Genomic DNA, 22,916 nt, shown 5'->3' with positions numbered 1-22,916 from the left:
GTCTGACACTCGGGTCACTCCATAATGGTGCCAGCCTGGAGCTCAAGTTTGTAGGGAAATTTACAGTAATCAAGCAGAGCATTCCAGAAGTATATTCCTGGTAGTTGATCAAGTGGTCAGACATAAACACATGGTCACAAAAGATCACAAGAATGTACCAGTTTGGCAAACAAACATTTCAATGGGGGAAGACCAGTAATAAACCACAGGGAGTAGGGGTAGATTCCTATTTACCTCCCTTATTCTTACCTTGTTTTCCCCATCTCATCTTGGGGGCTTTCCAGGGTTCAACATTATTAGTAAATTTTATTGCCATCACAATCTCAGGTCTTGGTTGGAGAGGTCTGTCTTAGGACCATCAGCATGGAGATGACAAGCTGACAGTAGCTGGAGGAGACCACGGAGAACAGGTGTCCAGGGATGAGCCAGGATGTGTTCCCATGGGATGTCAAGGTAGAGGCGGTAATGGAGACAAATGGAGCTTGTGGTCTTTGAGATGTGAATACATGTGAACAGTGTCCCCAGTGTGAGTGAAGGCCCAGTCTAGGGGAAACGATGGACTGTGGTAAGTCTGCTACAGCCTGAGGGAGAGGAGAGGTCCGAATTGACTACCATGGGCAGAGGCTGATTCCTGATGGGAGCCACACTGGGTCAACACAGCCACAAGTCCTTTGGAGGAGAGTGCTGTGGGGTGGGGTGGCCTCTCCTAGGGGGCATGACTTGCATTCATTCAGCAAACCGAAGGCCTGTGGAAGCGTTCTGGCTCCCCTTGTCTCTCCTTCAGCTTGATTTCTTATTATTTACCTATTTACTATATTTATTTATCTAATTTATTTGCTTATTTATCTACTTATTTATTTATTTTGAGACAGAGTCTCCCTGTAACAAAGTTGGCCTAGAACTCACTGGCCTCAAGCTCACAGAGATCAGCCTGCCTCCGTCTCCCAAGTGCTGGGATTAAAGACGCGTGCCACCATGGCCTGCTTGGTTTCTTTTAAATAATTTTTATTTTACGTGTATGAGTGTATTGCCTACACGTATACAGGAGCACTCACGTGAGTGATGACCACTGAGGCTAGAAGAATGCATCGGATTCTCCGGAACTGGAGTTACAGACGGAACCATAGTTACAGATGTTGTTAGCTGCCCTTGTGGGTGCTGGGACTCAAACTGGGTCCTCTGTAAGAGAGCCAGAGGTCTGAATTGTTGAACCAGCTCTCCAGCTCCCCTTGATTTCTTTTTCAAAAATTTAAATATAAATGTTCTTCCTCCCACAGGATTTTGAGGGTAGCTGGGTGGTGATGACCAGGAGCTGAGGCGGGAGGCCGGCCTCTACTCGGGACCCTTGGCCGCAGAGGCGCTCGTCTTGCGCATGCGCAGAGAGCCAGGCTGGCAGCCATTTTGAGGGGCCACAGGGCGGGCAAAGAGGGTGACCGTACAGGCGCACACAGAGGCTGACCGACCCCCCCCCCACGGCTGGGAGTACGCATGCGCGAGTCGGCCGGAAGAGGCGGGGCCGGTCGTCGCCAGGCGCTTGCGCACTGAGCACGCCGGGGCGGAGCGGGGCGACTGTCAGCTGACAGCGGCTCCAGGCCTCGCGGGACCGCTGTCTACGCAGGCCAGGGCGGGGGCGGAAGCGCTGTCCCGGCGCTGTCTGTGTGGTCGGCTAGGCGCGGGGCCGCCGCAGCATCATGGCGACTACCGTCAGCACGCAGCGCGGCCCGGTGAGGCCTCCGGGCGGGGGCGGCGGGGCCCGGGCGGGGCTTCTCGGTCCCGGGTGGGAGGCGTGCTGAGCCTAGGTGATTCCCCCACACACACATGGCGGCCGCCGGGTCCCCCCGGAGAGGAGCCCCGGCTCCCAGGACCCCTAGGAGAGGGTCCCCGGCCCCCTTGGTTCCCTAGAAGGAGAGGGTCCCCGACTTCCATGGTTCCGCAGGAGGACAGGGTCCCCGGCCCCCTTGGTTCCCCAGGAGGAGAGGGTCCCCGACTTCCATGGTTCCGCAGGAGGACAGAGTCCCCGGCCCCCTGGTTCCCCAGGAGGACAAGGTCCCCGGCCCCCTTGGTTCCCCAGGAGGAGAGCCCCTCCCCCTTGGATCCTGACTATAGTCCTTAGGGGAAGCCGTTTCCGCCTCTTCCTCAACCCGTAGAGAGGAGGGGAACCATCTGTTGAGCCCAGCTGGCGGCCACCTTTCTAAGCCTCCTTTTTCTCATTTGTAAGTGAGGCGAAGGCAGTAGGGAAGTTGACAGACCTTTGTAAGTGAGTTATCTCCTGGGAGTTGTCGTGGTTCCATGATACTCCCTGCCTGGTGGGAACGTCCCTCTCAGCAACTGGCTGAGACTGGTGGGGGCTGGCTGTTGTGAGTAGTCCCTGAGTGTCCAGCAGGAGGACACAGTTCTCAGGGCACCCCAGGGTCCCTGCCTGAAGTTAGTACCTGTGCCTGTGAAGCCTGTGGTCACCCAGGTCTCTCACCCTGACAGCTGCAGCATTTGTAAGCAATGACTCCTTGGGGGTATATGATATTTTCCGACTTTGAGGCAAAGCCTGGGGCTTGATGGGAAGGTTAGGGTGAGGTGCTTTTTCTGATAGCTTTGAAGCTGGACCTCCTGACCCACTGTTAACTTGGTGTGAAGCTTTAGACTTGCTGCTTTAGACTTGCTGTGCCCCAGCTGCACCAAATGGGTGGTGGCAGCCAGAGGAGGAAGGGCTGGTGCTTTGCCCTCTTCGTAACCTCTGCCAGGGGGACACCCGGCCAGGCAGGGTGGCCCCGCCCTTGGTGCGTGGCCTGGGACTGTCCTTATGTCCTGGGAACTAGGACTCATCTGGAACCTCCTGTGGTGTGGGACTGGGTAGCTCAGTGTCTGATGCGTTGAGCAATCAACCAAGAGGTCAGCTTTCCCTGCTGCTGAGGGAAACTGGTGGGGTGTCTACATAGGGCTGGCATAGCTCGCACTCTGGTTAGTAACTGAGAGTGTCGGATGATGTCCAGACTTGTAGGATCTGAGGTGTCAAGGCTGGGTGTTGGTCTTTCTACTTACCCAGTGTCCTAGGGATCACACCGGATAAGCAGAACATGGCGCCTTGATGACTTGTAACCTTGGGTCTGGGCTCTAGGAAATTGTCAGTGACTCAAGTTCTGTGTGGGATATTCATGACAGTCATTTAACAGTGTGAGTGGCCACTGTATTTAGGGCAGCTGGACACTGAACCACAGGTATGTAGCACAGGGACAGAGCACTGTGCATGGTGACTCAGAGCTAGGCAGTGATAGCCACCATCAGATCTGTGCTCTTAACCATTGGGAGCAGAAAGGCTTGGACTTGGAGTGGGAGCAGGACTGTGTGGACAGGGTCTTCAAGGCAGGAGGGCTTTGTGACACTGAGGCTGGATCAGCCCTTTAACTTCATCTGGTCAGGGCAGAGTTTTGCAGAGTGTGTGCCTTGTTCACTCTTCAGCCTTTTCACTGGCTGCCTCACTGAGACTGATCTACCCATACACCTATGGGTTCATTAGCGTTTGCAGACTTCTGGGCCAGTTAAGGTCTACTAGAACTCTGCCTGAGTGTGTGCTACTGTGTCTCTGCTGTTTTGGTCATACTCTGAGCTGTGGAGCTATAAAGATGAACAGGGAGCTGGGTTTCCAAACAGAAAAGGTGAGTCCATTTGGTCAGTGCTGGGCCCTGTAGGCAGCCTCCTCTGTGTAGCCCCAGTAGGGGGTAGGCCATGACCAGAGTCCCCAGCCCTGGAGCCTGGACTTAGGCAGCTGACCTTTATCTCTGATGAGTGGGGAGGGACTGACGTAGGCAGGAGGGCTCTCCATCCTTGTTTGGGGGTTCAGGAGGACAGGTGTGGGGAGGACACGTGTCCAGCCAGCACCCACATGGTTGTGAAGGAATTAGTTCTCCCTGGGACACATGGCACTTTATGTCTTCAGGATGCTCTTCCTGAATAGTCACTGAGGGACTCTGACCCTGTGCTGTATCCGCCTCACTTTTGAAAAATGTCAACGTTTTGGAATTACCAAATCCTTTTTCTACCCAGGCCATGGATGATTTAAAAAGCATCCACTGGTTTCTGACAGTGAGTGGCTGTGAGGGCCCCACTTCTTGGGCGGATGCACACAGGAGGCCCTGCTGCGGGAGGCTGCATCAGGTCTGTGGTAGCATTTTGAAGGCCTCCTTCATCGAGGGGGTCACGTGGAGTCCTGAAGGTGCTGATTTGCCTGGCTTTTGAGATACTGCTTATCCAGGGAGCTTGGCGGGGGGCTCCTGGCCCTCCTTTGCCCTCCTTGTCCCTTGGGTGGTCCCCAGTGCTCGTGCCTGTCTGGAGCCTCATGGGTGCTACACCTCATTGGTGACTTCAGTAGGGAAGGGAAAGGGTGTTTTTTTAATTTGGTCATTTGTTCTGCATCTGCTAACTGGGTCTCTTGTTAAAGGTAAGCTTCGGGTCAGCCAGAGCTGCCCAGCTGTCCTTAAACAGTTCATAGATAAAGGAAAAATGCTGGTCCCTTATTTTCCAGTAATACAGGAAAAAGCTGGCTTTCTTGGGGTATATGTTGGCTTTCTCTTTCAAGTGTTACTGCACATACATGGTTTTCAAGCCTGTGTAAGCCAGCAATGCATGTGCCTGGGCATCCTCACAGGGCAGAACCCGAGTCGGTGGGCACGCTCCCCAGCGGGGTCCCTGCTCTGCATTCCAAGGCCAGGCTCCACTTGTATGCAAATCTAGCACTCCTACATGAGGCTGTGGCCACCAGACGGTGACCTCACTGGCCTCTCGGCTATTACTTCATCTAATGGTAGCATGGCTACTCCATTTCTCCTTTTAGAAAATATTTGACTGGTGGGTTGTTTTTTTTTCATTCTTTGACTTAGTGTATTTAGTGTATTTAGTGTTTATGTTTAAGATAGATCCACCCATAGCAGCATACAGCTGTATTAAAAGTCAAATCTTAGAAGTGCACGTTTCCAGTGAAACGTATCACACGGCTGTTTCACTGTAGGCGTCAGTACGCGCACACACTTAGCATTTGGGTGCTTCTGTTTGCCCTTCACATTTCTTTTCCCTCTTGATTTATTTTTGTTTTATTTTATGTACTTATTTGGTTTTTTGAGACAGGGTCTCCCTGTAGCCCCAGCTGGCCTGGAACTCACTGTGTAGACCAGGCTGGCCTCAAACTCACAGAGATCTGCCTGCCTCTGCCTCCCGAGTGCTGGGATTAAAGGTGTGAGCCATCATACCTGGCCTCTTTCTTGATTTACTAAGCACAGGTATTTTTTAAAAAAATTCAGGAGTAGTAAACACTAGCTTGGGAACTGCGTGATGTTTCTGTTCCCTTGGGGGTCACTGGAGGAACTGTAACGTGCAGTATCACAAATCTGAAGTTAGTCATCACCTCTCCCCCATCTGTGCAGAGCCGTAGGTAGGCAGTGCCTCTTGGGCTGTCCCCGAGTGGCAGCTCCTGCTCTCCTCTGAGCAGCAGCATTACTGTGTAGTCCTGCTTGTTCTGACTTGCTCTTCCCTGGGTCTTTCTGTCAGGACCCTTTGTCTTTGCTTCAAGGTCCTCTTAAGAGTTAGGCAGAGTGGTGCACACCTTTAATCCCAGAATTTGGGAGACAGAGGCAGGTAGATCTCTGTGAGATTGAGGCCAGCCTGGTCTACATGGGGAGTTCTAGGCCAGCTGGGGCTACAGGGAGACGCTGTCTCCAAAACCAAACCAAACCAAAACATGCCAGACCTCAAGTTCCTCTTTAGAATCCGTCACTGTGCTCCTGAGGGTGGTGTGGGGTTGGGGTGGGCAGTGGCTCCTCAGCCCCCTGCTGTCTCCAGTCACTACTTCTTCCACTCCATATAGTGTAAGTCACAGGGGACTTTTAAGTACAGTTTCCTTTATCTAGCTGAAGGCCAATAGCCGTTTGCAGAACTGTTCGCGGGGCTCATTCTAGGACAGGTCAGGTTTACACATGGCAAGGGCACTAGGCCTGGCGTGTGGGAAGTGCTGTGATCTAGTGAACTGCTAGGTTCTCAGGAATTATTTTTCTTTTCGCAAAAAACTTGGCTGTCCCTGATAGATCTGTGCCATTTTTGCTCTGACGCCGGAGAGACGGTGGAGCTGGTGCAGGTTGTTTATGTGGTTGCTACAGCGCAGCTGATCTTGTGTGGCGATCCCCATGAGCTCTGACTCTGGAAGGCAGCCCCAGCCTTGACAGTTCCCTCTTGCTCCCTCTGGCCTCACTGAGGCCTTGACTTCATACCCCCTTCCTCGCTGACAGTGACTATGTCCCTGTCGTTTTTCCTGAACTCTACACCAGCGGCTTCTTGCCTTCCCCTGCAGTGTCCTGGATATGCAGGCAGGCAGATCCCCTATGTTGGTCAGATCAAAAGCCTTTGAACAACCTTATCTTTCATTTGTGGAGAAATCTTGTGGGCTCTGCCTTAGGTCACAAGAACCTGTCTCACAGGCTCCCTTGCTCACTCATTGTTCTGCCTGTTCCCACCTCTCCCTGCTCCACCCAGAGCCGAGGTGAGGCCCCATGTACTCTCCTCCCTCCTGCTGAGCCTTTTCTTTGGTCAGGGACCCAGAGTTCTGGGTTTTCTTTGCATTGTATTAGGGACACAGGAATACCCCATTTCTTTGGGTGACTATGAGTCTGTGCCCCAAGGAGTCTCCTGGCTGTTCCTTTTTCCCAGGCTACAAGCATGAGCACACCTGAGCTCATACGGCTGCGTTCACACTCGTGGTCTTCTGTGGGACTCCTGCCTGGAAGTGAGATTGCTGAGCCTTAACCCAAGTGGCTAAATTAGCTGTTAGTGTCAGACACAGCACGCGTGTTCATCTTGTAAGTTGAAGGAAAACTATTTTTAAAAATCCACTATGTGTCTGTCACCAGATTAATCTTTTCTTTCAAGTCCTACGTCTTTGAGCTGGGATAAAACATTTTCATGTGGCCAATCCTTGCTTCCACCATAATACTGCAAAAATACATTTTAGGGTTAGCACTGCATTTTAAAGCTTCATTAAAAACATCCATTTACTGGTTTTCCAGTGCAGTCATTGATGTTACAGGATTGTGCCAGCATCTGGACTGGCCCATGGCTCCCGAGGCACAGACTCACTAACGGTGGTTTCCTCAGGGGTAGAGTGAGGTAGTCTCTAGCAGGGACTGCAGGAAGCTTGTCTTTGGCTGCCCAGGACAGTGTGTGCGGGTTGCATAACCAGCTTGTTTGTTGTCTGGTTCCGGCTGAAGTCTTTCCCCTCCCTCGCCCCCTTTGGGTTAAGGTGAAACTTAGTTTCTGACTTGGGAATAATTTTATATTTGAGGAAGAGCCGCAGAGATGCTTGCCCACATCGCTCACTTAGTTTCTGTCATTGCCCTAATTGTCACAGATGACTGTCACCTCCATGAAGCTGGCATTGGTCCATGCTCCAGATTCCGCCGCCTCCTGTCGTTGCTGTGGCCTCCCTGTGCCTTGCCTAACCCTGCCATCTCTTGGGCTTCCCTCGTTGTTTAGGTCTCTGCTGGTTGGAGGCGGTACATCGCTCAGGGTTTTGTGACATGCCTCTGGCTTGATGGGTCACTTGGCCAAGGAAGTGTGGACTGGCTTTCTTTTTTTTAATCTCCCTTTCAGTAACACTTAAACCCGTGTTGTTAGAAAACTCTCCTTTCCTGTATTTTTCTTTGTAAATTCTTTATTGAATTTTTGTGTATTTCATACAGAACATCTTAATCATCTTTACATTCCCTGCCCCATTGGCCTGCTCATATCTCTCCCCACTGAACTTCATACATTCTGTCATTTGTGTTAAGGCCTATTGTATCAAGGGAAGTGCCCCAGACGTCCCTCAGTGCAAGTTCATCCATTGAGGTCTAGTCAGCCTAACTAGACTCCCTCTCTTTAAGATCAGCTCTTATTTTTATGGTTAAATTCTTACTGAAAAAAATAGCATATTTGAATTTGATCTTTTTGGGTAAGGTTACTGGGGATTAACCCTAAGGCCTTGTACATGCTAGGCAAGTCAGGCAAATGCTCTGTCTAGCACAGCTCACTCTCTCCAGCCACCTGTGATCTTTTGGTGTGTTTTCTACCCTCCTTATTAAAAAGCAATCCTGTTCTCTTTACTGAATGCCTGGAAGAGCAGACTTAAGGAACCTCAGTGCCTGGAGGTTCCATTCCCAAGCAGTGGGCGGCCCCAGACAATGTCCTCTTCGTGGCCTTCTCTGACTTCACACCTGCAGCAGCCCCTGTGACCACCCATGCCCTAACCTGTCACTGATTGCTGCCGGCCCAGGAGATACCCCAGTGCCCTGCTGCAGCCCTGGAGCTATATAGTACATGGCCTGCAGCAGGCCGACGTTCCTCCAACGAGAATCTGGCCAGGGTAGGTTAATCCCAAGAACCTGGTTGAGGCAAGTCTGTTTATGTGTAACAATCCATTTATGATGCATAGACAGAGCTGATCACACAGCCTGGAGGTGAAGCCTCCATGCTCCCTGAAGACCAGCACGGGTGTGGGGCTAGGACCTCCTCTGGAAGGGAACCAGTGTTTCCTGTATGCCACTGGCACCCGTGTTTGGCATTTCAGGCCATCGTTCTCTCCGTGCTCTCCCTGGACTCTGACAGTCCATGTGATGTAACTTGGGAAAGGCTGTCCCAGAGAGGCTGTGGGCATCTGGGAGCTGCAGCTCTCTCCTGGCAACTGTGGGCCTCACCAGCTCAGCTACTATCTAGGAAGTTTCTGCCTGTGAGGGCTGGACTCCCTCCTGGCCTTGGACTGCTTGGTGGTAACTGGCCATGCGCATGTCCATCACACACAGTGCAGTGTTGGGACCGCAAGTGGGATGTGTTTCCAAGTTAGAGGAAAATGTGGGAACATCGGGTCAGCTGCTCAGGGGTGACTTGCGGCCCTGGGCCATGTCCTTTGTTGGTTCTGAAGTTCTGACTGGTGGTATTCTCTGGAAGCATGGAAACGGGAGATGTGAAGAGCTAGAAACTCCCAGTTATCCAGGGACCTGTATTTGTTTTTTAGAGACGGGTCTTGCAGAGGCTCAAGCTGGCCTGAAACTCACTATGTAGCCCACGTTGGTCTTGAACTCATTAGTTGTCCTGACTCAGTCTTCCAGGTGCTGGAATTGCAGGTATGAGTCACGCCTGACTTTTCCAGGGACCTTTGAGAAGAAGACCTAGAGCCTTTAGAAGTGGGTGCTGGGAGCTGAAAAACCTACAGAAACTGGGAGTCCACCAGCCGCATGTCTGCAGGAGCCCCCAGCCTGCTGGGTTGGGCACCTGGCATAAACAGTGGAGCTGGCCAGGATGGCACAGCACCCAGGCACCCGGTGGTCCCAGCAGCAGCTCAGTAAACTCACATTGCCACAGCTCTCATGTGTGGCACTGGTGCTTCCTGGAAGGCGTATGGTGGCCTGTGGGGCCGTGCATGGTGGCCCACCTTGGGCAGTGTGGGCTTCTTTTTGGTAGCTCAGGCCTCTCTTGTGGGTTTTCCAGCTTGCAGAACTTCATCTGTTGCTTAACTGTGAACATTTCCTCTGGGCAACCTCCAGACCTGTACCCTGTGGACAAAGGGCACTCCTGCCTTCCATTGGGCTGGTCCAGTTGAGGTTGTAGGCCACGTGCTTCCAGGGCCACGCTCACTGGCCCCTGGGCTCTTCACTGTCTCATCCTGGGCCCAGGGAGTTGTGGTTTCTACCTGGTGCTTCTTTGTTGGGAAGCACCAGATGCCCTGGTTGAGTGTGTGTCCCTGGGGTCCCCCTCTGTGGCGAGTCCCTGGGGTCTCTGGGATATGTGCCTTGGGCAGGGCCACTTTAGGGGTCTCCGCTAACCATTGCTTTGGTCTTTTCCTTTTTCTTGGAAAACTTTGTTTTCTCCAAGCCCTTCAGGTTTTGGGGAACATCCTCTAGTTGAGTCGGTGAACTTATGGCAGGTGGTGAGTCTTTTGGATCTGTTTGCTGCTTTTCTTCCTTGTGCTCTTAGTTTTGAGCTGTTTCGCGTGGATGTCAGAGGTTTCCTAACTTTAGGGCTGTGTTCTAATTGCACCTTGTTGGTTTGACCCCGTGCGGTGCTACTCGCAGGCCTCGCTCCTGGTGCTGTGGGGAGAACGGACTGTGGACACCAAAGATCCTAGCGAGCCTTTTTGTGGGTGAGATCCCATTTTCAGAACTGAGACGTGTTCTGAGCCTTCCAAGGGCTCTTGCTTGCCTTTGAGCTGCTCCTGAATGAGAAGACATTTGCAGGGAGGGCCCAGGTGTGAGGGCAGATGAGGGGACCAAGGCTTGATGAGAGGTGGGCTGGGCCTGGGAGCCTTTGTTCCAACAAGCAGGGCCGTGTCCAGGGTTGTTCGGCTCCCGCTCTGACTCCACCCTCTTCTCTCCTTGCCTGAAGGTGTACATTGGTGAGCTCCCGCAGGATTTTCTCCGCATCACACCCACACAGCAGCAACAGCAGATCCAGCTGGACGCCCAGGCAGCCCAGCAGCTGCAGTATGGAGGAGCAGTGGGCACCGTGGGCCGCCTCAGTATCACCGTGGTGCAGGTGAAAGCTGATGGAGCTTGGGAGGAGAGGAGATGGGGCCATGCTCCAGTGCAGGAGTAGGGATTTCCACCCTTGCACCCCGTTTCCCATCTGAACGAATACAATGTTTATGATTCCAGTTAGTCCTGAAACTTGTCTGATGATTATCTGGTGGTGATTTCCCAGAAACCCGCCCAAAGTACTTGTAATCAGTGTTAGCCCATGCCAGGCACTGTTTCTTCACAAGGATGGGTTTCTCTGGCCCTCATAGTAGACGGGGTGTCTGGTGTACGCCAGCACGTCAGATGGGCGTGCTACCTGGCGGGGCCCAGCCGCCCTGCAGACCGTGGCTCCCACTCAGCCTCAGCTCCATACCAAGGGCTGGGATGTTCACACAGGTATGTCAGGGGACTTCCATGTAACATGTAAAGCATGGTGTCAGATTGAACGTCTTGTCTCAGTTGCACACTATCAAATGTGATCAAGTGATTGTTCTCAGAGTTGAGCGATTCCATCAGTGACTGGTGCCATGTCCTGGAGCACAGGCACCGACAACGTTAGGTGAAGTGAATGGCTGTTTTTGCATGCCCTGGTAAATACCAGCGAGGGGTCTGTGGAGGCAGGCAGTTAGATAAGCGCTTACCTTTCCCTTTGATAGTTGATGCCTCATTTTTCAGAATTTGCTGTTATTTCAGGCAAAATTGGCAAAGAATTACGGCATGACTCGCATGGACCCCTATTGCCGCCTGCGTCTGGGCTACGCTGTTTATGAAACACCCACAGCCCACAATGGCGCCAAGAACCCTCGCTGGAACAAGGTCATCCAGTGCACAGTGCCCCCAGGTGTGGACTCGTTCTACCTCGAGATCTTCGATGAGGTGAGGGTCACCCCAGAGTCACAGGTCTGCCAGGTGTGGAATCAGACAGGTGCTGTGTGCTTGCAGGTGTAAGGTCCTTTGCTGGTGCTCAGGCCTGTGCACTTGGCATTTGAAGGCTGAATGACACACAGTGTAGCCTGCCTGGACACTTGGCCTTTAGTGGCTACATGACAGGGTGTGGTTTTCTGCTCTCTCAGGTCCTTTGACAGTGTCCGTTTGGAAATCCACCAGTGACACTGGTGTGGACAGAGTGTGGAGTGTGTCCCCGTAGCTGTTCACAGGTTACGTTTCAAACAAGTCAAGCTCTATGGCTAGTGGGAGCCTTGTCCTTGCTGGCACAGTCACAGGCCCACCAGAGTGAGGTGTACCGTTTTCCGAGAGGCAGTCAGGAAGCTCTGCTGGCTTCAGGTCGTTCTTAGAAGCTTGGTTCTAGGGACCATGTGCTTCCCCACACGAGAGCAAAGGACTGTGGGAAAACAGGGTGGGCGAGAGCCAGAGAGGATTTGGGCCTGGGCGACCCAGCCCGGAGGGCGTAGCCTCCCCCATCCTGTCCCCACCTCTTCCTTCCCGTTTCCACTTTCTCTGTCTTCCCCGCTTTGATTCTCAGAGTAGTAGGAATGCAGGGAAGAAGGCCTGGGGCTCTGGGTGGCCTGGAGCTCTTATCCTTATCTGGGCCCTGGGCCTGGGACTTGTAGTTTGTGCTGGTGGATTGGGAGTAGGGGTGCAGGACTGGGGAGGACAGTGTCCTCCAGTGTCTTCCTTTCCTGTACTTTTGTCTAGCCACCTCCCATGGCATTCACTCAGAAGTGGTGGTGGATCACAGGCAGTCCATGGAGGGCTGGGATCTTGGTTTAGTGGGAAGCTCCTTGAAGAAGGCCAGAGCAGTGAAGAGGGACACTGTCCTGCTGAGGAGACAGCAGGTAGCTGCAGGGGACAGTCCAGGTGGAGATAGCTATGGGGAAGGCTTGTCTCTGTGACGTGTGTCACTGTGGGCCAGGATGAAGTTGTCTCCCTCTCGTCCTCCTCAGCGAGCCTTCTCCATGGATGACCGCATTGCCTGGACCCACATCACCATTCCCGAGTCCCTGAAGCAGGGCCAGGTGGAAGATGAGTGGTACAGCCTGAGTGGGAGGCAGGGTGACGACAAGGAGGGCATGATCAACCTGGTCATGTCCTACACGGTGAGTCCCACTGCCTGGCCGTGGTGGTTGTGGCTGTGGTCGTGGAGGCGGGGTATCTATGCGAACATCAGGGGCAGCTTCGGGGTCACTGCCCTCAGGGTCATGGAGCAGAGGCATGGCTGTGTTGGGCAGTACATCCGGTGTAGGGGACCTCTTGGCTCCCACCCACGCACCTCTTTAAGGCAGCTGAGGCTCCCAGAGACGTCGGGGGACCCTGGGATGCCCTGTCTTTTTTACATTCCAGGCCTTTTCGTTACTGAGTCTGTGCGAGCAGAGGGGGGTGGGAGGTGCCCTGTGTGGGCCTTCTCAGCATGACTCCCCACGTGTCTCTCTGCTTCCCGTGATCAGCAGTGCAAGACAGTTTGTTTTACTGCATTACTCGCTCACCTGCAGTTCACCGATCTTTGGGAGAAGCTACTGGTGCTGCAGTCTCTCCCAAAACAGACTGGAACGTGCCTTCAGGGCTTGTTCTTTTTGTTTGTGGTTGTGAGTGTGTGTTTGTTTCTTTGTGTGTGTGTGTGTGTGTGTGTGTGTGAGCCAGAGGTCAACGTCATTGACTTCTAATCACTCTTCACCTTAGTTTTTGAGACAGCCTCAGTGAGGCTGGAGCTCATCAATTCCACTAGGCCAGTGAGCCTCAGGGATCTGCCTGTCTGCCTTCCCAGCCCTGGGATTACAGATAGGTACCACCACGCCTGACTTTTTATGTGGCTACTAGGAATTAAACACAGTCCTCACTACACAGCAAGCCCTTTACTGATTCAGCTGTCTCCCTCCCAGTCATGTTCTCTTGATCACATTGCAGTAGCTGCAGTTTGTGAGTCTGCAGCATGTCTTAGCCCAAGTCTTCCAGCTGAGGGGAGATGGCCAGGACAGCCTCCGTGACTGGAACGAGATTGCTGGAACAGCATGGTCCTCCCTGACCTGTTCGTCTTTGTGTTTCAGACACTGCCAGCTGCCATGATGATGCCTCCCCAGCCTGTGGTCCTGATGCCAACCGTGTACCAGCAAGGTGTCGGCTATGTGCCCATTGCAGGTGTGTGCCACTTCTCCAGTAGGCAGCCCCAGGTCAGAGTGGGTCTGGAGGAAGGAGCCTCCAGCATTCCCCGGGGAACTTGGCCAGTGTAGAATTATGTGCAGAGCGTGACTGCACAGGATTTTTCTAAAGCTGAGTCCAGTGTTGTGTTTGAGTTGTTTATGCGTGTGTAGTCTCCCTAGTTGCTGACACATGGAAGGTGAGCCTGTGAATGTTTTCATGTTATGTCTGAGTCACTGGAATGAGGCATGTTCTTTAAAATTGTGTCTCCCACTATAGTCCTCACCCATGTAGATGAGCATGGGAGGCACCTCTGACTGTGAAGTCAGGAAGTGGCTTTTTAGTTTCCAATCTTCTGTGGCCATCACAGTTCCCGAGTCCCATTTGGCCATCCTAGAAGAAGAGCTGTAGAACAGAGCCAGGTGAACGACCACAGCTGCCTCCTGACTTCACAGTAGGAAGACTGTGACCTTGAGGGTAGAGACACCAAGGCTGGCCTGTGGTCCCTCCCGTCTCTGCCAGGGTCGGGGGCTGGAGTCCAGTCAAAGCCTGGCAGTCCTGCTGCCTCAAGGAGGGGGAAGTCAAAGGCTGGGGTGGTTTAGATGGCCAGGTCTGTGGGGCAAGAGGGAATTCAAGGTCCTGGGATGTATCCCAACTCACATGGTCCCTAACAGCTAGTGTGCAGGGTGGGTGCTACCCCAGGGGTGGGACAGAGCAGAGGTATGGGGCCTAGCAGTTTGGGGTGGTTAAAGGACCCACTTAGAATGGAGTGACTCATTAGCAGTGCAGCCCCCACCCCAACTGAGACATGGAAAGACAGCACAGGACTCAGGAATGAGATCCTCCCCCACACAGCCTGGAAATAGCTCTGGCAGGTCAACCTCAGCTCTTCCCATGACTAGTCTGCATGAAGGAACAAAGAACAGCCCTCTGCCGAGGAGGAGGGCCAGCCCACAGGCCCTCAGGCCCCTGTGGTATTGGGAAAGGAGTAGGATGTCACCAGGCTAGCCGAGACCCAGAGGCTGAATGGCTAAGCCAGTTAGAGGGGGAGTGGCCCAGGATCTTAAAGCAGTGTAGTTGCTCAAGTGGAGAGCTTAGCAGTCTGAGAGTGGGGTGTCAGCAGAGACCTGGGTGCTCTCCAGAGACCCCCAGGTCTAGGGATTTGGGTCCTGGAGCTGCCCCCTGGCTTCTGGTTTGCCGCTGGAGTCTCAGGAGTGTTCTGTCTAGTGCATCCCTGCGTATTTGCGTGCTGTTTGTCACTGCACAACCCTGCACTGGAGGTTGAGGAGGGGCACAGGTGGAATGTAGTGGTGGGTGCCCTAGCACTGCAGAGGCAGAGAGTCACAGTGGGGCCATGCCGCAGAAACCTGTTCTTGGTGTTTGAGGCCAGAAATCCAAAATAAGGCATGTCAGGACTACGATCCCTTCTGGGGCTCTTGGGAAGAGCCTGCCCGCCTTTTCCAGTCCTTGGCTTGTGGCCACGTCTCCCAGTCTGTCTCCATGTTCTTACGGTCGGCCCCCTCTTTGTGTGCTTCTGTCCTGTCCTGTCACTAGGCGTGGGACCCCTTTGCTCCTTGGTGCTCTCTAAAGCCCATCTGCAGGCTCCAGGGTCACGGCTTGACATATCTTTTGGGGAGACAGAGTCTGTCTAGTTGCCAACACCAGAATAACTTCCAAGTGAGAGTGTTGTTGCCAGTGTGTCCACTCTGCCCCCTTCCTGCCTTCTCTGTGAATGCCTCTAACCTTTGCTCTATATGTGTATTTTGGGAAAGGCGTCTTTGGAACCTTGGCTTTTGACATGCACTTTGAATGTTAGACACAGTGTGCTACTGACAGAAAAGCTGCCACAGAAAAGGATTTCTAGAACCTTTGGAGACTGGCCGCTGAGGACTGCTCCAACCCCACCCAGGTGTGTCATTTCCTGGACATGAGGACACCTTCCTGCTGTACAGGGCCACATCCATATAGGGACCTGCTGCAGGGCAGCAGCCAGACTGGCCCCTACTTGCTCTTATGAAAGGGCTCAGGCCAGGGCCTGGTAGGGCCAGGCCTTCACAGAGCCTGTGGCAGGCTCTGCAGTTGGTGGTTCTGCCTTGTGTACTGTCGGCCCGGTGGGCCCAGGTGCTGCACTGGGAAGCCACTCTCCCCGCTTATTGCTGCTCTCATCACAGTGTCTGGTGGGAGGCAACGTTGTGTCCCTCAGTCCTCGAAAACCCCCTTGGTGTCTGCTGCAGGCTCAGCATTCAAGGTCACGGTTGCTGTCTGTTTCTTGTCACTGAGCTGTCCACTGATAGTGGTAGTGGTGTGGGCTTGAAGTCTGTCTACTTTCTGGGATATGATTTGTTACTCTCTTGTGATCTTTTGATGACCTGCATTCTTTGCAAACTTCCTGACGTTGGCCCAAGATAGCTTCTGGCGGTCTTGTGCGTCTCCTTCCTCCGTCCTAGAATTACCCACTTCTTCCTAAGCTCTGACTTCTACTAGGGGGGAATCAGTTCTAGAAAGTCCTCAAACTGTTCTTAAAATTACTGGGAGGGCCAGTGAGGATGCTGCTTTGCTGAAAGCTGATGCCTAGTTTCCCTTTGATTCTTAGAATTCCTGAATGTTTGTGATGACAGAGCCATGTTTCCAAAGCGCCTGGAAACTGGCCGACAGAGTGTTGTCTTGTGTCATGACTGACAGAGGCTGCCTTCCATCTTCCTTGGGCCCTCAGGGCCTCAGGCAATGGGACTGGAGCAGGGACTTCACAGACGCCATCTCTCAGCACATTTTCTAATAGTGACCTCACAGACGCTGTCTCTCAGCACATTTTCTAATAGTGACCTCACAGACACTGTCTCTCCGCACATTTTCTAACGGAGACCTCACAGACGCTGTCTCTCAGCACATATTCTAATAGTGACCTCACAGACACTGTCTCTCCGCACATTTTCTAACGGAGACCTCACAGACGCTGTCTCTCAGCACATATTCTAATAGTGACCTCACAGACACTGTCTCTCCGCACATTTTCTAACGGAGACCTCACAGACGCTGTCTCTCAGCACATATTCTAATAGTGACCTCACAGACACTGTCTCTCCGCACATTTTCTAACGGAGACCTCACAGACGCTGTCTCTCAGCACATATTCTAATAGTGACCTCACAGACACTGTCTCTCCGCACATTTTCTAACGGAGACCTCACAGACGCTGTCTCTCAGCACATATTCTAATAGTGACCTCACAGACACTGTCTCTCCGCACATTTTCTAACGGAGACCTCACAGACGCTGTCTCTCAGCACATATTCTAATAGTGACCTCACAGACACTGTCTCTCCGCACATTTTCTAACGGAGACCTCACAGACGCTGTCTCTCAGCACATATTCTAATAGTGACCTCACAGACACTGTCTCTCCGCACATTTTCTAACGGAGACCTCACAGACGCTGTCTCTCAGCACATATTCTAATAGTGACCTCACAGACACTGTCTCTCCGCACATTTTCTAACGGAGACCTCACAGACGCTGTCTCTCAGCACATATTCTAATAGTGACCTCACAGACACTGTCTCTCCGCACATTTTCTAACGGAGACCTCACAGACGCTGTCTCTCAGCACATATTCTAATAGTGACCTCACAGACACTGTCTCTCCGCACATTTTCTAACGGAGACCTCACAGACGCTGTCTCTCAGCACATATTCTAATAGTGACCTCACAGACACTGTCTCTCCGCACATTTTCTAACGGAGACCTCACAGACGCTGTCTCTCAGCACATATTCTAATAGTGACCTCACAGACACTGTCTCTCCGCACATTTTCTAACGGAGACCTCACAGACGCTGTCTCTCAGCACATATTCTAATAGTGACCTCACAGACACTGTCTCTCCGCACATTTTCTAACGGAGACCTCACAGACGCTGTCTCTCAGCACATATTCTAATAGTGACCTCACAGACACTGTCTCTCCGCACATTTTCTAACGGAGACCTCACAGACGCTGTCTCTCAGCACATATTCTAATAGTGACCTCACAGACACTGTCTCTCCGCACATTTTCTAACGGAGACCTCACAGACGCTGTCTCTCAGCACATATTCTAATAGTGACCTCACAGACACTGTCTCTCCGCACATTTTCTAACGGAGACCTCACAGACGCTGTCTCTCAGCACATATTCTAATAGTGACCTCACAGACACTGTCTCTCCGCACATTTTCTAACGGAGACCTCACAGACGCTGTCTCTCAGCACATATTCTAATAGTGACCTCACAGACACTGTCTCTCCGCACATTTTCTAACGGTGACCTCACAGACGCTGTCTCTCAGCACATTTTCTAATAGTGACCTCACAGACGCCGTCTCTCAGCACATTTTCTAACGGTGACCTCACAGACGCCGTCTCTCAGCGCATTTTCTAATAGTGACCCACAGACACTGTCTCTCAGAGCACATTTTCTAATGTGACCTCACAGACGCCCTCTCAGAGCACATTTTCTAATAGTGACCTCACAGACGCCGTCTCTCAGAGCACATTTTCTAATAGTGACCTCACAGACGCCGTCTCTCAGAGCACATTTTCTAATAGTGACCTCACAGATGCTGTCTCTCAGCACATTTTCTAACGGTGACCTCGCAGATGCTGTCTCTCAGCACATTTTCTAATAGTGACCTCGCAGATGCTGTCTCTCAGCGCATTTTCTAACGGTGACCTCACAGACGCTGTCTCTCAGCACATTTTCTAATAGTGACCTCACAGACGCCGTCTCTCAGAGCACATTTTCTAATAGTGACCTCACAGACGCCGTCTCTCAGAGCACATTTTCTAATAGTGACCTCACAGACGCCGTCTCTCAGAGCACATTTTCTAATAGTGACCTCACAGACGCCGTCTCTCAGAGCACATTTTCTAATAGTGACCTCACAGACGCCGTCTCTCAGAGCACATTTTCTAATAGTGACCTCACAGACGCCGTCTCTCAGAGCACATTTTCTAATAGTGACCTCACAGACGCCGTCTCTCAGAGCACATTTTCTAATAGTGACCTCACAGACGCCGTCTCTCAGAGCACATTTTCTAATAGTGACCTCACAGACGCCGTCTCTCAGAGCACATTTTCTAATAGTGACCTCACAGACGCCGTCTCTCAGAGCACATTTTCTAATAGTGACCTCACAGACGCCGTCTCTCAGAGCACATTTTCTAATAGTGACCTCACAGACGCCGTCTCTCAGAGCACATTTTCTAATAGTGACCTCACAGACGCCGTCTCTCAGAGCACATTTTCTAATAGTGACCTCACAGACGCCGTCTCTCAGAGCACATTTTCTAATAGTGACCTCACAGACGCCGTCTCTCAGAGCACATTTTCTAATAGTGACCTCACAGACGCCGTCTCTCAGAGCACATTTTCTAATAGTGACCTCACAGACGCCGTCTCTCAGAGCACATTTTCTAATAGTGACCTCACAGACGCCGTCTCTCAGAGCACATTTTCTAATAGTGACCTCACAGACGCCGTCTCTCAGAGCACATTTTCTAATAGTGACCTCACAGACGCCGTCTCTCAGAGCACATTTTCTAATAGTGACCTCACAGACGCCGTCTCTCAGAGCACATTTTCTAATAGTGACCTCACAGACGCCGTCTCTCAGAGCACATTTTCTAATAGTGACCTCACAGACGCCGTCTCTCAGAGCACATTTTCTAATAGTGACCTCACAGACGCCGTCTCTCAGAGCACATTTTCTAATAGTGACCTCACAGACGCTGTCTCTCAGCACATTTTCTAATAGTGACCTCGCAGATGCTGTCTCTCAGCGCATTTTCTAACGGTGACCTCACAGACGCTGTCTCTCAGAGCACATTTTCTAATGGTGACCTCACAGACACCGTCTCTCAGCACATTTTCTAAAGCCACTTTCTCTGCTTTCTTGAAAACACTGTGTATAGTTCACGTGGTACTTCGTGCTTCAAAGTGAAAGACTCATGTCCTCAACTATTTAGGTGAGAGGCGCGCATGCGCCAGGCGTGCGTGTGAGCGGTCTGCGTGCAAGTGCCTCCCAGTGAGGTGGGATCAGTCTGTGTGCAGGAGGACAGGAACGAGGTGGCGGACATGTCAGACCGTTCGAGGTCCCATTGGCCTGCTCCTGCTGTGTGCCCAGGGGTGCATAGCCATCAGTACATGCTGCCTCTGCATATCTGTGGTCTGTGCCTGAGGATCCGCATTCAGGATCACGGCCGTTGCTTTGCAGAACTTGATCTGAAGGCTGATGACCCAGAGTCAGCTGTGTGCTTGTATAAACTGTCCACTTGGAGAGGAGGGCTGGGCTGGCTGAAGTCCATCACTGCAGCGGGCCTTTGAAGGCTGTATTGGCTTCTGGTTCCGGCCTGAGCACTCTGCTTCTGGTTGGCTGTGCGGCGAAGAGCTGCCTCTGCACCTTGCCTTTCCCACCGTGAGACTGTGGAGAGCAAACACTGCTCCCTTAGTTCTCTGCCAGGTGTCGGTCACAGTGTGGAAGAGACAAATACACAAGGCTGGGACAGCTGCTGCTGCGGGTCAGTTTGCTTACAGATGGGTTTTCCATTGGTTTCAGACAGTTGGCTACTGGGTGTTGCCTGGGTCCAGCAGCTTCTTAATTTTGATCTTAGAAGAACATGGCAACGTGGCACAGTTGCTCAGAAGCATTTTCTCTTTCATGCGAGCTGTGGAATGTCCCGCCATCTTCCTGAGTGTACTTTACCTGTGAGGAGCCAGCATGACCCTCGGCCTTCATCCTGCTGTGAAGCATCTGTTGTCTCAGATGAGTGTGTGTGTGGTTTGTACCCTGCTGCCGGGAGGCCAGTCTCTCCATCCTTGTAGCTGGTGTCTCTGCTGATGCTGTGAAAGCATGTCAGTGAGGCTAGCCCTATGTCCACTTAAACCACCTCTGTCATTCCAGACGTGAGAGGGGCCTGTGGAGAAGGCTAGCTCTGTGTAGCTTCCCGTGCACAGCCCCACGCGACTGCTAGACAGGCCCGACCATGGGCCTACATGAGGCTGTCACTGTCTCCCCACAGGTGAATTCATAGCAGGTGTGGCATTTAAACCTGAAAAGTTGAACGTCACTCTCTTCTTAATAATATGTAACTAGTTGGATTTAAGGCAAGAATTGGTGTTTATTAACTCCTGAACCTTTGCTTGGAATTCTTTCCTTCTGTGGCTGTTATGAAGCCACCAGTCTGAGATCTTAGAAACATCCCATTATATGTAGCTTGCTCCAGACACGGCTGGTGAGAGGCCCTTGACTGTTGGAGTCAGGTCTGGGCTTTGCTCTGGGGTCATACGGGGCCTCAGCTTGGGAAGGGCTGCTGCGGGCTTGCTCTCTAGTGTGTGCTGCCGTGCTAAACTGGCTCTTCCTGAATGAAACGCTTCCATGGTTTGTCTTCTGGGTGATGTTCTGTTGGTGACAGGAGACTGGCTTCTCTGAAGTGTGCCACGGCAGCCCCCATAGTGTGCACGTTGGTCCTGTGCATCTGCTGGGCATCGTGTCTGTTCATGAAGAGAAGGGACGGCAGGGTGAGGTCATTGAGCCGCCGGCCTCAGCATGGTGCTATAGTTTGGACTGTGGGCTCACTCTACATCCATTACTCCTCTCTGTACCCACTTAAGCCCTAGGGGACCTTTTCTGGGTCACCCTCAAGACTGCAAGGCTCCCATCCCTCCTTCTCCTGCAAGTGTTGACTGAGAGCCCCACATCTACTCTCGTGGGTTCACTGAGGGTTTGATGAACACGCCCACACTCGGTCATGGTGATGTTCAGATTGGGTTGGGAAAGTGGTATTCACTGTGGAGGATGGAGGGCATCAGGCCAGGCCCACCTGTGTATATGGGGTGGCCTGCTCCCCAAGGTGCTGATTATGAGGGCAGGCAGGTGGCAGCAGACAGTCTTTTGAGTGTTGCCATGCCACCCCGGTGCAGCCGGGCTGTAGGCTTTGTAGCAACGCCCAGCCCTCATTCCCACACCAAGCTGGGCCGGGGTTTCAGGGAGCTGCCTGGGCTGGTTATAGTCACACTCCTTGTGTTTCTGCAGTGACTGTGCTTAGGACTGCATCCATCCACGCAAGGCTGTGTGAACCCCTCCAGGAAGGCCATGGCCTTAGACCTGGGCCAGCAGCACTCAGTCTGCTACAGTGGTGACATGTCACCCTTCCTGGCCTTGATGTGCTTTGCACTCTCCTTGCTGAAAGACTGGACAGTGAGGCGTCCAGGGCCAGCTGTCCAGGTCAGCCAGGACAGAAGACATGAAGGGGCATGCTTGGGTTAGCCAGGACAGAAGACATGAAGGGGCATGCTTGGGTTAGCCTGACCCAGAGGGTGTTTAGGAACCCTCCTGCCTGTTTCTCAGTTTATCCCTTCATCTAGGTGTGGTGCGGAGCTGCTGCAGGGAGCTGGGTAGCGTCTGTGCTGCGTCCTTGGCCAGCAGCCTCCATTGCTCATAGGGCGAAGGGCTGGCTCCAGTGGCCTGCCGAGGGCCCTGGTGCTGTGGGCTGCTGGGAGTTCACAGGCTTCAGCTCTCTGATAAATTGTGCTCATTGTGAAGGTCAGTGTGCAGCCTGACTGAAGTGTCTGGAACTGGCTGTGGTTTTTCCTGACCAGCACATGAACATTCTGCCCTTGATAGGCTGCGGAAGTGAGTCCAAGACTGTCTGACCCTAGTGTACTCGAGACTTGGAGGTGTGGGAGTGAACAATCCTAACACTTTGCTGGCCCATACCCACTGGGGACCTGCATCTGTGTGAGTCTCCCGTTGGAGGGGTCAGCGTGTGTGGCCGCACGTTTCATCTTGGTCCTCGTGCTCCTTTTAACTGTGAGCTAGAGCTTGCCTTTTTGTGCAGAAAGAAAATACCTCAGCAGAGCGTCCTCAGTGATGAGGACGTTGGCCCTGTCTCCCTGCCATGCTCATCTGCAGGGCCGTGTCCAGGTCACATTTGAGTCCGCCTCTGCCCTGGAGCCAGTCAGATGTGCTCCCTCTTCCTTTGGCACTGCACTTTGTGACACCGCTGTTTTTACCAAATTTGATCTTTTGCTCCCAGGAATGCCTGCTGTATGCAGCCCTGGCATGGTGCCTGTGGCCATGCCCCAACCAGCTGTGACCGCTCAGCCCCGCTGTAATGAGGAGGACCTCAAAGCTATCCAGGACATGTTCCCCAACATGGACAGAGAAGTGATCCGCTCTGTGCTCGAAGCCCAGAGAGGAAGCAAGGACGCCGCCATCAATTCCCTGCTGCAGATGGGCGAAGAGTCCTAGACCTGCTTTTAGCG

At 52.6% G+C, this 22,916-nt stretch overlaps 1 protein-coding gene across 2 annotated transcripts; it reads left to right on the top strand.

Annotated features, from left to right (window-relative positions):
- The first annotated feature begins 1,536 nt into the window (after positions 1-1,536).
- On the top strand, positions 1,537-22,904 carry Tollip (toll interacting protein). 2 transcript variants are annotated; one of them, XM_008854436.2, is made up of 6 exons: positions 1,537-1,724; positions 10,393-10,542; positions 11,217-11,399; positions 12,428-12,580; positions 13,526-13,616; positions 22,688-22,904. In XM_008854436.2, exons 1-6 carry the CDS (start codon positions 1,692-1,694, stop codon positions 22,900-22,902), a joined length of 825 nt encoding a protein of 274 aa, XP_008852658.1. In that variant the 5' UTR covers positions 1,537-1,691; the 3' UTR covers positions 22,903-22,904. The 2 variants fall into 2 exon arrangements, with proteins under 2 accessions (XP_008852658.1, XP_017659058.1); XM_017803569.2 differs by lacking the exon at positions 1,537-1,724 and adding an exon at positions 8,182-8,377.
- Positions 22,905-22,916: the final 12 nt, after the last annotated feature.

The sequence above is a fragment of the Nannospalax galili genome, unplaced genomic scaffold, assembly GCF_000622305.1.
Source record: "Nannospalax galili isolate Female #2095 unplaced genomic scaffold, S.galili_v1.0 scaffold507, whole genome shotgun sequence".
Lineage (NCBI taxonomy): Eukaryota > Metazoa > Chordata > Mammalia > Rodentia > Spalacidae > Nannospalax > Nannospalax galili.
The sequence above is the reverse complement of the archived record's forward strand: the minus strand, read 5'-3'. Positions and strand labels throughout refer to the sequence as shown.

What these genes read in the sequence shown, in the direction of transcription:
- Tollip (XM_008854436.2), top strand. Translation starts at nt 1,692, where the DNA reads ATGGCGACTACCGTCAGCACGCAGCGCGGCCCG. An exon ending in ACCTCGAGATCTTCGATGAG is followed by an intron (nt 11,400 to 12,427) that starts GTGAGGGTCACC and finishes CGTCCTCCTCAG; the next exon opens with CGAGCCTTCTCCATGGATGA. An exon ending in ACCTGGTCATGTCCTACACG is followed by an intron (nt 12,581 to 13,525) that starts GTGAGTCCCACT and finishes TTTGTGTTTCAG; the next exon opens with ACACTGCCAGCTGCCATGAT.